The sequence below is a fragment of the Stenella coeruleoalba genome (assembly GCF_951394435.1).
Source record: "Stenella coeruleoalba genome assembly, chromosome: 1".
NCBI classification, from domain to species: Eukaryota; Metazoa; Chordata; class Mammalia; order Artiodactyla; family Delphinidae; genus Stenella; species Stenella coeruleoalba.
The window spans coordinates 85424913-85440563 of NC_137169.1; the positions used below are offsets into that span (position 1 = coordinate 85424913).

At 36.2% G+C, this 15651-nt stretch overlaps 1 protein-coding gene across 2 annotated transcripts in view; it reads right to left on the reverse strand.

Moving 5' to 3' along the window:
• Window positions 1-15651, reverse strand: part of DPYD (dihydropyrimidine dehydrogenase) — an 814043-nt gene that overhangs the window by 340570 nt on the left and 457822 nt on the right. For both annotated transcript variants that reach the window (XM_079926015.1, XM_079926014.1), the window contains exon 14: window positions 282-446. In XM_079926015.1, coding sequence (XP_079782141.1) covers window positions 282-446 — 165 coding nt within the window. The remainder of the gene's footprint in view (window positions 1-281; window positions 447-15651) is intronic.

Genomic DNA, 15651 nt, shown 5'->3' on the forward strand with positions numbered 1-15651 from the left:
AATACAATGAGTATTTCATTTCTCTTCCTCCTGCTTATGTAGATACTTCTTCCATCTACATGGCACCCATTTATAATAAAGCCTCACATTGTGCAGATTTTTATGAGTTCTTGAGCATTTCTTTCTTTTTCATCTTTCTATGCATCAGCAAAGCAACTGGCAGATTCTTTAATAAAATATATTATACACATTAATATTTATAAGCCTATGAATTGGATGTTTAAATAAACATTCACCAACTTATGCCAATTCTTTTGTTTTAGACGTTAAATCACACTTACATTGTCTGGAAAGTCAGCTTTTAGTTCAGTGACACTTTGACACCAATATGCAGCTGTTTTTTCACTGATGAGCTCAATATTCAGGAAGGAGCTTTGTCCAGGGCCATACATGGGGCCGGAGGTGGTCCCCCGGATGATTCTGGGTGAAACATTTGTCACTATGTCCTGTTGAAAGAATAAAGATATTGGGTCTCCTTTCTACAAAGGAAAAACTGTTATCTTCATTCTATGCTCATTTCCATATGACAGTATTCTACTAAGTCCTGCCTCACATTTTTAATATATTTTAAATTACAGTTGAACATAAACTACTTTCAAATGAAAAAGTAAAATAAAATATTTGTTATCTTTACTTAAATTACTTCGTATAATTGTAAGGTTAGCATAGTGGAAAAATATGTAAATTCATTTACACTGGTTTTGGGCATACACACTTTAATTTGTCTGCAATTAAATAATAAATAAAAATGCGAGGGCTTCCCTGGTGGCGCAGTGGTTGAGAGTCCGCCTGCCGATGCAGGGGACACGGGTTCGTGCCCCGATCCGGGAAGATCCCACATGCTGCAGAGCGGCTAGGCCTGTGAGCCATGGCCGCTGAGCCTGCATGTCCGGAGCCTGTGCTCCGCAATGGGAGAGGCCACAACAGTGAGAGGCCCAGGTACCGCAAAAAAAAAAAAAAAAAAAAATGCGATAAGTAAAATGTAAGAAAATCATTTCAGTCTATTTAATCTAAGCATCTCCAATGAGATTTTAACTCAAATAAGAGTTAATGTTTGTAAAGAAAAAGATTTTTTTTTCTAAAAAGTAATTTCAATATAAATCAGCTAAGGAGTACATATTAGCATTATTGGCTCATCAAACTTTAACACAGATTCTAACAAACTAACTAGGTTGACTTACCTATATGATTCTAACCATAAATTCACATTCAATGAGAACTAATTTTTCCTAAGACTGAAATGAGGATATCAATAACTTCCTGATAACTATAAACAGTAAACAGTCAAATTAACTTGCTTGTTAAGTGTAATTAACGATCCATACTGCTTCTAAAGCTGTATTAACAAAGAAGAGTAACATTCTTACATTGCTAAAAACTAAAAAGAAACAGACAAAAAAAATGTTTCTTTAGCCAGCTTCCAATTAAAATTAATTTTGAGTAAAGGTCATTTAGTTAAGGAGCTATCAGAATTATTCCTTTAAGTACCCCTCCTCACCATCTTGTCACTTTTAGTGAGATAACATGAACCCCCATTAGTATATAGCAATTAAGGTCAATTTACATATTTTAATTAAGAACCACCCCATATAAAACAATTAGCGTAATAGGCATACTAACTGGATTTCATAACATTTGGACGTTTTTCCAACTAGATAGACAGGAAACCTTAATTAGCATTAATTAGTGCTGATCTGCATATGTTTGATAAGGCATACCCTTGCCACAAAAGATTATTTATTCCTGAATCTGCCAAATGCTACAGTTGCAGAGGATAAAAGGACTTTTCTTCACATTGCATGTTAATTTCTGGCAATTTACATTCACTTTTACATACGAATTAGTATATTATAAAATAAATGTTATAAATGTTACAATAAGCCACCTTAAATATGTACATTTTTACTTATAGGAATCCTGCCAGTTAATGTTTTACTAATTAAGCCATTCTAATTTTATTGTAATCGTAGGAATACCACCAGCCTTACTTTGATTTGCTATTGTGAAACCATGTTACACGATCTTAATGGGTAAAATGACAAGTAGAGTCACCCCAGGAAGCTCAAGCCTAGTGGGTCCAATTTCTATCTTGGCAAATGCTTAAATGTGTGCTCTGTGTACCTGCTGGTGGCTTCTGTGCAGCTCAGCCAGGTAGGTACTCTCATGCTGTCACGGTCTGAGAAAACAATTCTAGAAATGTTTCATTCAAATTAGGCTGATTTTCTCTTAGGTTTCAATTTCAAGAGACATACATTTAAGCCTTGAGTTCCTCCTTTCCTCTGCTATCCCCTCTACTCTAAATTTTCTTCACCTAGATAAGTCCAGTCTAGGTCACAGTCTGTGCTCTGCACAGGAGAATTGGACCAAGGAGGTGAAGAGAGTCCATATTCAGTTTACCAAGTCATGCGCCCTGGCAATGGGTAGTTCCACAAATGAAAAGGCACCTGTTTTAAATGACCATTTTGTAATTTATTGACTTGTGTTGAGGAGGAAGAAAACTTTCCCCCACCCTTCTAGGTTCTTCAGGCTGGTCTAAGAACTAAATTGACATGAGATAAACAGGAGAAATGGAATTTAACTTCATATGTACAGGAATCCTACATACATGAGAGGGTCAGAGTCCCCACATACATGAGAGGTTCAGAGACAGAAAGGTTAAATGAAGTATAAATGCCATCCTGAGCTAAGGAAAGAGATAGGGATCTGGGGCTTCCAAGAACAGAAAGGTCATTATAGGACAATAAGAAGAAGAGTAGATGTTTGGTAACTAGATGTTTGCCCTGTTGAATAGATGGAGACACTTAGGTAAATAACTCTTTTCTGGGAAAAATCCCAAATTTAAATTCTTCTAGGTACTTAAAGGAGGGGCAGTAGTTTCTCTTGAACCTGCAGGATCTTGACTGCCTTTATCTCAAAGTAACCTTCATGCCAAAGTGACACATTTTGGGGATGCTAATTCTGAACCCCTACGATTGGAAGTGGCACTTCCTGCTTATTCAACAAAACTGACTCGTGTGTTAGACTCCCTGCTCCTGCCCATTCTTCAGGTCTTAGCTTAGACTTCAGTCTATTTAGGAATCTTTTCTGATCTCTCCAGCACCATCAAGTCTTAAGCTGCTCTGACTCACACTCACAACAATAACAATGGTACCAAGAGTACCATTCCTGGGGCTTCCCTGGTGGCGCAGTGGTTGAGAGTCCGCCTGCCGATGCAGGGGACACAGGTTCGTGCCCCGGTCCGGGAAGATCCCACATGCCACGGAGCAGCTGGCCCCGTGAGCCATGGCCGCTGAGCCTGCGTGTCCGGAGCCTGTGTTCCGCAACGGGAGAGGCCACAACAGTGAGAGGCCTGAGTACCGCAAAAAAAAAAAAAGAGTACCATTCCCCATTTGGTACTCTTTACACTCTGTATCGTTGATTGTCTATATTCTTGTCAGTACTTTTCAGTAGAGTGTAAACTTTTGAAGAGGAGGAACTATATCTTGTTTACTATTACATGTCCATCTTCTAGCCTCGCCTTTAGTAAGTGCTCATATAATGCATTTTTCTTTCTTTCTTTTTTTTTCAATTGAAGTACAGTTGATTTACAATGTTGTGTTAGTTTTGGGTGTAGAGCTAAGTGATTCAGATATATACATATACATATATATATATACATATACATATATACATATATATACACACATATACATATATATGTATATATACTTTTCCAGATTCTTTTCCATCATAGGTTATTGCAAGATACTGAATATACTTCCCTGGGCTATACAGTAGGTCCTTGTTGTTTCAAATAATGTTTATGAAGGAACCTAAACTAGAACCCTAGGCACTAGAATAGGTCTTGTCCTGAGGCAGGAACTATAAGGTATTTGTTGCTGGCCTCATTCTGTTGCTGAACAAAATGAGTTTGGGCTTATAGTCAAACTTTAGGAACTCGTTCTTTGCTTAAATCCTTTCCTACCAGACCATTCACTTGCTTCCCCTGATCCCTCAGGGACACCTTCTTTGAATACAGTCCCCCACCCCACACTATGGCTAGATCCCGATACCAGCATGCAGTGATGCAGATTGCCCATTACTCCACTTCTCCCCATCCTAGCCTACTGTAGATCTTTGATGACAGAAAGCATATTTGAACTTGATCACCCTGTAGCTTCTAAGACCTTTCTGACTGTTGACCTTAGGCTGCTGGATTTATCTGATCTCTAGGATCCAAATAGAATGGCCCCATTCAGATATAAACCAACTCTTATGCTTTTCCAGTTCAAGTGGATAAGAATTCCTAACCTCGTCGATGGCCACCTAGAGGACTTCTTGGGTTAAGAGATTTCTTAGGTTAAAGTCCTGATAAGATGATTTCTTCCTATCAGGACCTTAACCAACTATAGTTGCCTCTTATATCTGTGCCCTAGGCTGTGCCCATATCTTCATAGAATGTGTAGATATCTTTTTAATATCATAAAACAAAAAAGATGAGTGGAAGAATCACAGCTATACTAAATAATGAAAATCTCAATAGTCCAGGAATTTTAAGCCATATGCTATTTTACAGTATTCCTCCTAATAACAATTCGGCCAAGAACTCACAACAGCCAAAAGGGTCAATAAGATGACAACATTTAATTGGAGGACAGTCAAGTCAATGCTTCTTTCTTCAAATGTTTCCCCTCAGTGATACCTTAAAACCTCAAATTCTTCCACTAGAGATTTTGTGTACTGTGAGTTAAATTTATTGTTAATGTTGGGATTGTTTTATTTCCTCTTCTATAATCCAATGTTAAACTGTAAATATACTTTGGGAGGATTATCAATGATTTCTTTAACCAAGATCCAACAGGAAGTACAAGGCAAATCAAAGGGAAGTTTTATCTACTGTATGACAGGGATTGTTTACTCATTTATGTTGATTTATGACAGGTAGCGCCTCTCTATACAGGTCAGTTTTCTCTCTCCTTAAGCAAAGAAAAAGATTCTTAATAATGGCCCAGATTACAGCCACCTATTGTGTATAACTTGTCAACTATCCATGAGTAAATTGTTACCATCGCAGCAATTAAAAAGTTCAGCATATTCCAAATTCAACTAAAGTGCCAAAATTCCAATATGGTCATCCGGTGATAAATCAATAATATAAATTTTATTCTAGGTTTTGTTTCCCAAATTCAGTCATATTTACCACTACTTTGTCAAAAACCTTCTCCACTGACTTGAGACTTAGACTTTTTAAATTAAGTGAAAGATGAATGAAAACTTGGATATAACAAATTATCCTTGGTTATCTGATTAAAGTTAGAGCTTCAATAATTGGGCAATAACTTACTAAAGCATTTGACCTGGGAATACTAGAATCTGAGTATGATTTTACAAGATGATATTTTGCTTTAATATTTAACAGCTAAATCATATTAGCATTGCTTTAGGGAGTTAATGTAACAAAATAAACATATTCAAGAATAGTTAGAACAGATAAGAGTTTATTCTCTATAACAAAGAAGATGAATCACCATAGTTCTAGTGTTCAGTACATTAGCAATATTCAGACATTTTAAAAAATTGATGTTTATTTATAAGAAATCATTAGGTGATATCACTGCTTCATGTGATTCTGTAATTACCATTATAAAATGGAGTGCTAGTGACCTCTTAACATTTGAAGTGATGATAGTGATTTTTCAGCACTAGTAAAGAGACTGAAATGGTAAATAGGCTGATTATATTTGTTTGTTTAAGTTCATTTACTTGACCTCTCTTATCCTAAAAAAAAAAAACCATGCTGTTTCCATGGTTACTGCTGGAGTAAGATAGTCACAATGGGCTCAATGAATAGGAAAAGGAAACTTTGCAGAGATGACTTGGTAAGAAACTAGGAAAAGAATTGGGGTCTAAAAATGGTAGCTGAAAATGAAAAATAAAATTTGCACAGTGAACCACAGCTACTATACTACAACAGATGAATTTTAAAAATATGTTGTTGAGTGAAAAAGAGCAAGATGTAAAAAAATAAAGAATATGATACCTAAAACATATTTCTGTGATGAAATTAAAAATAAGTAAGAGAATAATTTAAAACAATTACTTTTGTTACTTTTTGTAGTAGATAGATGCTGGGGGAGAAACTGGAGATGAGGGGCAACAAAGGCTTTCTAAAAGTATTAGTGATATGCACTTTCAAAGAACCTTTATTCCTGAACTGTAGAAACACATGGTAGAATGAGAAATCTGTTTAACGAGCTTTGTGCTAGCATAGTGAATACTATCATAAGCTATCGCTAAAGGTTTGTTGGTTTACCTGAAAACCTGTAACTTAAATCTTAGGGATATTTGTTCCTTTTTAATTTCCAAGATTCTGCTGTGAATTGGTTGTTTTTTATCCAAAATTCTTTTAATTATTTGGTTTTAATAACTAGAATTTCAAAAATGTAATGCACTGCAGGAAAGATCGTCCTCTAAAATATATCATATTCTATATAAGTGGGATTTAAGTATTCATTATTCCATAAAAGAGTAGACTCACTTTACAGATAAATCTAACAACAAATATCCTGTTACATAATATGATTCCATCATTATAAATCTGGCATACTGTTACCCTGGTAATAGCAAAAAGTAAAATAAAATTCAACAGTGGCCCAGTTTCTAGTGCAACTCCACTGTTATGAAAGAACCCTCTAACATTTTATTTTCTTCATGAACTAAGTATATTAATATTTGATTACTCCATAAAATAAATTTTATAAGGGTCAGAATAATTTCCACTTGGTTGTTTTGGAGGGGTGACATGGGTAGGATGAGAATCTTTTCTTAATACATCAATTTTCCATCTTAGTATCTTATACAATGATAGTGCTCAAAAACCTAAATTAGGGCTTCCCTGGTGGCGCAGTGGTTGAGAGTCTGCCTGCCGATGCAGGGGACACGGGTTCGTGCCCTGGTCCAGGAGGATCCCACATGCCGCGGAGCGGCTGGGCCCGTGAGCCATGGCTGCTGAGCCTACGCGTCCAGAGCCTGTGCTCCGCAACGGGAAAGGCCACAACAGTGAAAGGCCCGCATACCGCAAAAAAAAACAAAAAAACAAAACCTAAATTAGTGACAAAATTTACCCATTTGTCATCAGGAACTTTAAAGCTGTCTATCCACATGGAAATCACAGTAAATAAGATTACCAACGTTATCCTACAAATACAAAATAATTTATCAGAGAAACAGTGGTGTTGAAAATGCAGAAACAATAGTAATTTAGATTTGTATAGCACAGATCTTCCACATAGATCATGTATTTGATCTTCACAACTCTGTCATCATGCAGTTAATGCTACAACCAGGTCTTAGAGAAATTAAAGTGACTTGTCCACTGTTGCACAGCTCTAGTGAGCATTAGAGACGAGACTAGAATCTAGATGTATTTATGTGATATGAGTAATAAAATTATTAGTGATTTAACATTTGATGTATATGATAATAATTAGTACTAATTTTAGTTGCAAGAAAAATAAATCAACTTGAACAACTTAACTTTTAAAAGTGGGATGTGGCATATGAGCTTTAAGGAAAAGAAATGTATTACATAATGCCAGAATGTTAGGAATGTTTCTCTGTCTCTTTTCTCTGCTTCTATTTGCATATCTCTTCATTCTTTTCTCTATCTACAGAGGGCTTCCTCTGTCTCAGTTCTTATGATAGAACACAGGCCTGTTGACAGGTCCCAAGTTACAAGATGTATAGTGTCTCCCCAAAACCTGTAATCTCTCAGGCCCACCAACCCCTGTGGCAGAGACTCTGACATGCTTACTTGGGTTTGATAGTCACTGTTTGTCTAATTAACTGTATCTAGCAGGGTAGAATTAAGCAGGATTCACACAGATGCTCATGTAAACAAAGATGTAGTAACTGAGAGCTGAACAAGTAGTCTTTTTAAACAAGTCTTCTACCTAGGACTAGTCTATGCAGGTTCACCTTAGAAAGAAGAAATTACGATATGGGCATTCATAAAGTGTCATTAACTTGGAAAATGGCTGCAAAAAGACAAAATTATTATCATTTAGTGAAATTAAACTTTCCATAGTCTTGAATCAACCTTGATAATCCATTTCTTATTCCTGTGGCCCCAAACTTTGCAAGATCAAAGTCCTAAGAACCCTTTGAAACCTTCTCATGTTTTAGAACACATTGGGAATTCTGTATTTCCAGTGTGCTGGTGTGCTGACAACTGTCAACACAAATGGCCTGGGGTGCACTTAATCTCAATCTTGGGCTGGACAGAACCGACCAATGGCTACCCTATGTAAGAAAGGGAAGACAGTGGAGGGAGCAAGAGGAAAATCAAACAAACAACAGCACATTGTGCAGTAGAATAATTAGGGAAACGATTTAGAACCTGATTAGGCTTAAAAAGGAAATGATGAACAGAAACTAAATAGACTGAATGTCTATGTCAAGGAAGGAATTTTACTCACATGCTCTTAGTGCACACCTGGGGCCAACTGCCTTCCTCCTCCTGGATAGTGTCAGACATCTAGAAGATATGGTTTCTCACAATGCACAAATATGGAGATTTAATTTTTGAATTTTATTCGTGTCTGACTGGTAAAATTCTGGGTCACAGATTTGTAGCCTTTTGTCTTTCCTCTTCCCCCTTTTCAAGGAGTTTATAACTTTGCACACAGGACACTAAAAAGTAATTTGATTTGCTCTTTGACTTTTTCATCTATCAAAATGGCTTCACTATATCACAGAGAGGTTGTAGGATATTACATGACATAATAGAGCACATGGCTGACATGTGATATTTGATAAATATTTATTCATTCATCAATTCACCAACTTTAGAGACAAAGTAGAAGTGAAAGTTCAGGCAACTGTGCATGGGCTGAAGCTGGGAACTCGACAGGAAATTAGGATGGGAAGATTGCATAGAGTTAGGTCAAATTAGAGAGTCTTGAATGACTGTTTTAAAGAGTTCAAACTTCTTTCTGCAGGCTTTGAGAATCCATTGTGTTCTGTCTCTTATTCAAGTTATTAATACCAATAGCTCACAGCAGCTGTGCATTCACAGAGATAAGTCTTACAAGAAACAGATGAAGAGCTTTTTCAGTGCTGATATCAGATGGATTAGAACGTGATTAATCAGCAGACAGACTGATTAAATTATTGGGTTCACTGTTCAGATAAGAGGTTTTGGATATACTCTGCCAAACTGTAATTAACTTAGAAATTTCTGCTGGCCTGCTCATAAGATGATCATGTGATATGCTTTGAGGAAATCTTTTAGGGCCCAAAACAGCAGCTGTGAAGGTATAAGCATGAGTCAGTTCTAATAATTATTAAACATCTTCAAGTATCAGGGGAGGATTTTCATTGAAAATGATAAATGTTAAAAAAAAAAACTTTACTTTTTATAAAACTTGTATAAATGCTGTGGTCTTACTTGAGAAGCCACTGTAAATGAAATGGCTATTATTTAGGGAAGGGGACATCTAAAAGAACCAGACAGGAATTCTCCATCTTTGCATTATGATTAATAAGATATTGAGAGAAAGCCCTCACAATATAGTTCATTTAAAAATACCTGACAGGATATGAAAAAGCAAAAGCAAAAGATGCACAACTGTACCTGTGTCAAAATAAGGAAATTTCTCAGAGATCAGAAATGACAACCAAGCAGAGATCCACAAGGCAAACCAGCTGTAGAGTGATATTTACCCTCAAGGTTTCTGCCAGTCCCAGGTGGCCTACAGCCTGAGTTCTAATGGCTTAGAAACATCTGAGAGAGCCACATAGTCAGGGCACAAGCACGGTGGTCGTGTGACAAGAAGCCTCCAAAAAGTTATGCTCTCATCTTCTGAGCTAAAGAACAGCTACAGAGTAATGATGTGTATGTGTCCATTTGAGCCTAAATACTGGATGAGAAAAAAAAAATCTCTCTCCTAAGAATACAAACTTGTGCGGGTCCCAAAACCACAAGTTGAAAATTTGGTTTAAAAATGGCTCTTGGGGCTTCCCTGGTGGCGCAGTGGTTGAGAGTCCACCTGCCGATGCAGGGGACACAGGATCGTGTCCCCGTCCGGGACGATTCCACATGCCGCGGAGCGGCTGGGCCCGTGAGCCACGGCCACTGAGCCTGCGCATCCGGAGCCTGTGCTCCGCAACGGGAGAGGCCACAACAGTGAGAGGCCCGAGTACCGGAAAAAAAAAAAAAAAAAGGCTCTTGGCCATAGTGTCTTCAGATAATTAATAGAAGCAGTGTCAAAATCTCTCTGGAGGAAATTTTACCCCAGGGATGTGAGTTCACAATAGATTTCTACTAATCAAATGAGGGGAAAAAAGGCATCATAAATGAAAAAACAAAGCAAAATAAAAATCCCCCACAGATACTGAGATTTTCAAATATGGAGTGTAAAAGTTTAGTACGTTTGAAAAATAAAAGAGAGGCTTGAATGTATAATCAAAGAATAAGAAATTCAAAACTTACCATAAAAATTTTAAATATAAAAAAAAGAATTTCTAGAAAAAAAAAGTAATAATTGGGAAAAAAAGAATCTTAATAGTTGGGGGTAAATAAGAGATTAGACATAGATGAAGAGAAGTAGTCAATCTGATGATATATCTGGGAAAATTACCTGAAAGGTAGCACAGACAAATGAGATGGAGGTAAAGAGACCTGAAACACAGATTGAGAATTAAAGGAGAAACCTAACTGGAGTTCACAAGAAGATAATGGGGACAATCAGAAGAGAAAGTATTTCAATATATATTGTCAGAGATTTAATAGAATTAATGAAAGATGTCAGTCTTCAGATCCAGGGACACCAAAAAACTCAAGGAAAACACATCAGATCAATGGAAAAGAATAGAGAGCCCAGAAATAAACCCACACCTACATGGTCAATTAATCTACAACAAAGAAGGCAAGAATATACAATGGGGAAAAGACAGTCCCTTCAATAAATGATGTTGGGAAAGCTGGACAACTACATGCAAAATAGTGACACTAGACTTATTATCTTATACCATACAAAAAATAGACTCAAAATGGATTAAAGACTTAAATAAGATCTGAAACCATTAAACTTCTAGAAGAAAACATATGCAGTAAGCTCTTTGACACTGGTCTTAGCAATATTTTTCTGGATCTGTCTCCTCAGGGAAGGGCAACAAAAGTAAAAATAAACAAATGGGACTACATCAAACTAAAAAGTTTTGCACAGTGAAAGAAACCATCAAGAAAACAAAAAGCAGTCTACTGAATAGGAGAAGACATTTGCAAATGGCCCATCCAATAAGAGATTAATATCCAAAATACATAAAGAACTCATACAATTCAATTACAAAAAACAAACCTGATTAAAAAACGGGCAGAGGATTTGAATAGACACTTTCCAAAGAAGGTGTATGGATGGCCAACAGACACATGAAAAGATGCTCAACATCACTAATCATCAGAGAAATGCGAATCAAAACCACAATGGCATATCACCCCATACCTGTCAGAATGACTATTATCAAAAAGACAATAATAACAAGCATTGTTGAAGATGTGAAGAAAAGGGAATGCTCATGCACTGTTGGTGGGAATGTAGATTGGTACAACCACAAAACAATATATAAGTTCCTCATAAAATTAAAAATAGAACTATCATATGACCCAGCAATTTCTGGATATTTAACCAAAGAAAACAAAAACACTAATTCAAAAAGATATATGTAGTCCACTGTTCACTGCAGCTTTATTTGCAATAGCAAAGTTATGGAAGCAACCTAAGTATCCACTGATGGAGGAATAGATAAAGAAGACATGACATGTATACACAATGAAATATTACTCAGCCATAAAAAAGAATGAATTTGCCATTTGCAACAAGATGGATGAACCTAGAGGGCACTATACTAAGTGAAATGTCATACAGAGAAAGAGAAATACTGCATGATTTCACTTACTTGTCAAATCTAAAAAACAACAAACAACACAAAAGAAACAGACTCACAGATACAGAGAATAGACTGGTGGTTGCCAGAGGCAAGCGGTATAGGGAGATGGGCAAAATAGGGGAAGGGGATTAAGAGGTACAAAGTTTCAGTCATAAAATAGATAAGACACAGATATGTAATGTACAGCGTAGGGGATACAGTCAATAATATAACTTTGTATGGTGACATATGGTAACTAGATTTATCACGATGATCATTCCATAATGTATAAAAATATTGAATCAGTACATGGTACACCTGTAACTAATATAATATTGTAAGTCAATTTTACTTCATAAATAAATAAATAAAATTAGTACCTTGTAGTAAATAAAGCACTAAAAGCAAAGAGAAGACTTAAAAAGGAACCAAAGTTAAAAAGACTACCTACAAGGAAAAGCAGATTGATAGTGAACTTCTTGACAGTGCCAGTGGAAGTCAAAAGAGAGTAATCTATTTTCTATAAAGAAGAAATATTGACTGAGAATAACTGTATACCTTCAAAATTATAACTCAAAAATGAGGATAGGGACTTCCCTGGTGGCACAGTGGTTAAGAATCCGCCTGTCAATGCAGGGGACACGGTTCGATCCCTGTTCGGGAAGATCCCACATGCCGTGGAGCAACTAAGCCCATGCATCACAACTACTGAGCCTGCGCTCTAGAGCCCATGAGCCACAACTACTGAGCCCGTGCACCACAACTGCTGAAGACCATGTGCCCTAGAGCCCATGTGCCACAAATACTGAGCTCATGTGCCACAACTACTGAAGCCCACACACTCTAGGGCCCACGTGCCACAACTACTGTGCCCGCATGCTGCAACTACTGAAGCCTGCGTGCCTAGAGCCCGTGATCTGCAACAAGAGAAGCCACCACAATGAGGATCCCAAATTAAAAATAAATCAATAAATAAATAAAACATAAAAAAAAGAATGAGGATAAAATAAAGACATTTTCAAATAAAAGGAATGATGAGCAAATAGTATATGGCAGTGACAATGAATGAACTAATGCTAATTCAACTAAAATAAATGCGAAAAACAGAAGATTAAACAATAAGTGAAAAGCATAACAATATAAACTGTGTGGTCATACTTATATAAAGTATTAAAACAGGCAAAACTAAATATACTATTTAGGGATTCATATGTGGCAAAACACAAACAAAAGTAAGAAAGTGATTATTCCAAAATCTAAGTTACTACCTCTAGAGGAAAGAGAAAGGAATGCAACTGAGGAGGGGTGCATAGAGTCAAAGGTACAGAAATGTCTTATATTCTACATCTTAACTTGTGAAATGAGAAATAATAAACTCATTTTATTATTACTTAAACTATATATCTAAATTACACATACTTTTTTGGTATGCATGCTATGTTTCATGGTTTTAAAAAAAGTAAAACAAAAAAATATATCAAGCAGGAAAAAGAAAAACTGATAGGATGCAGACCTCATGGTGGAAGTATTCTAGAGTAAGCCATCTAAAACCCTAAGATTGGTGTGTTCTTCCTCAACCTTAACACCTCTGTTGATATAGAGCCCTGTACATTTTAGAAAATACTGGTTCTAGTGTCCCTCTAAGAAAATAATGAGGTTGTATGACATGATCCCTACCATCAGTTTCAGCCACCACTGATTAGGATAGCAAAACGTCATTTATCCTAAAACTATAAAACATTCAACATGCAAATCTTTCAGATTAGAAATGTTACTCTCTGAACATTTTCCATCCATGACACAAATTTATGATTTTGGGATAATCTCAAACTCATATTAAAACCACATGCTGTGGCTATCTTAGGGAATCCTCCCCAGCAATATTCTACTGACTAAAATAAGAAGACGCAATATGAGGGAGAAAAAAAGAAGTTTACTTCTGCCAAGAATCTGTGAAACCAATCAGCTAACAAAAAATCATTCATCTGAGCAAATATACAAAGTCAAACTCCCCTAAATGTAAGTTAGGCAGCCATGAGATTTAATAATTGAAATAATAAAGTTTAAAGTCTATTTTTTCATAATTCTAACACCCCAACTCAATAACATTCTTTCATATATTAGGCTGTAAAGATGCTTGCATTATAATTACAAAACACAATTTAAAAAAATGTATTATGTCCTACAGCACTTAGCCTTGACAAACAATTACTGGATATCACATTCAATTGAATACAAAAAGCAATCTTTATCACAGGTTAAAATTAGCCTTGGAACAATAAATGCTTTCACAGCTATTATAAACTCCAAACTGCTTTGTACCAGTCTCTTCTGAGGAAATGCAAACAAGTAAACTGAAGGACATTTGAAAAACTTCCTGTGTCCTCTAGTTTTTTCAAGTTGTTTTTTTTTTTTAGTTTCATAAGTAATAATCATTCATGTTACACTTAAAAGGTGGTCGATACGGCTTCATAGGGAAAGGCTTTACAAATTAGAATAAAATAAAACAAGAACAAATAACCAAGCAAACAAAGAAACTGAGAATTCTGAAATTCAGAATGTGTTATTCATAGTAGCATTCTATTTTAATTATCAGGACCACTTTTTAGGCATTATTGTAAAAAAGAAAATTGAATGGCAAAGTCTTTGCTTTGATGGGTTTCAGGGACATGCTACCCCAAAATATGGCACGTTGGCGTATTTAACACCTTAAGCTGAAGAAATTGTTTAAAATGGCAGAAGCAGAAAGGTCACGCTGACCTCATTCCTCTCACCCTTTTCTCCTGAAACATGTTATACAACTTTCATGTGAAAAGTACCCTTCCTGTACCTGGAGGAGGGAGACATTCTTATACCAGAGATGGGGAATTGGGGGCCAAGAAATCTGTACAAACAAACCTTGTTAAACTCACCCATAACTTCCTAGTTATTTCTTCACCACTTACTACCCCCTAGTCCAAACTGCTTTGTCTTGTCCATTCTTCACAAATTTATTGTTTCTTTGTCTAAAACGTATTAAATCTTCCTGCTCTGGCCACTTCTTTGGGTCTTCATTCTCTTGTGAAGTATTCTGTGGACATGTAAAAACTCAACAAAATGTGTATGCTTTTCGTCTCTTAATCTGTCTTTGTCAGTTTAACTTTCAGAACCCAGCCAGGGACCCAGCCAGGGACCCTACAAGGGTCCAGGAAAACTTTTTCTTCCCCTAGAAATGGCTTTGTCAGTTGGTTCAAACCTAGTATTCTGAGATAATATACTTTCTTGTCCACTCATCCTTCAGAAGACAGCATGAACTGTAGAATTTCACCATTTAAATTACTTAATGAATTACTTTAATCATAATAGTTATTAATTCTGAAAATGGTACAATCAAAATCATAACAGCAAAGTGGTGGGCAGATGCAAATGCTGGATATCACCACAAAATATTCTTACAGGTTGACCTAAAAATAAACTGATTCCTGGTAGAGATGTTATAATCAAAAGCTTCCATCACTGACTAAAATACTAATTTGAGAGTCTACCACTAGCTTGCTGAAGTAGCCTTAGAGATCATTAGATGGTTAGAAGGAACAATCCAGTGCTCAGTTTTCCTTTGGGCTGTAATCATGTTCTGACTCTAAGTATATTCAAAATTAATTAATTAAATAACTATAATAATAACAATGAATATATTTTAAGTAGCAATTAATTCAGTCACTTAAATGCTTGTCCAGGTGCCAAGACTGGTAAAAGCCCCTCCAA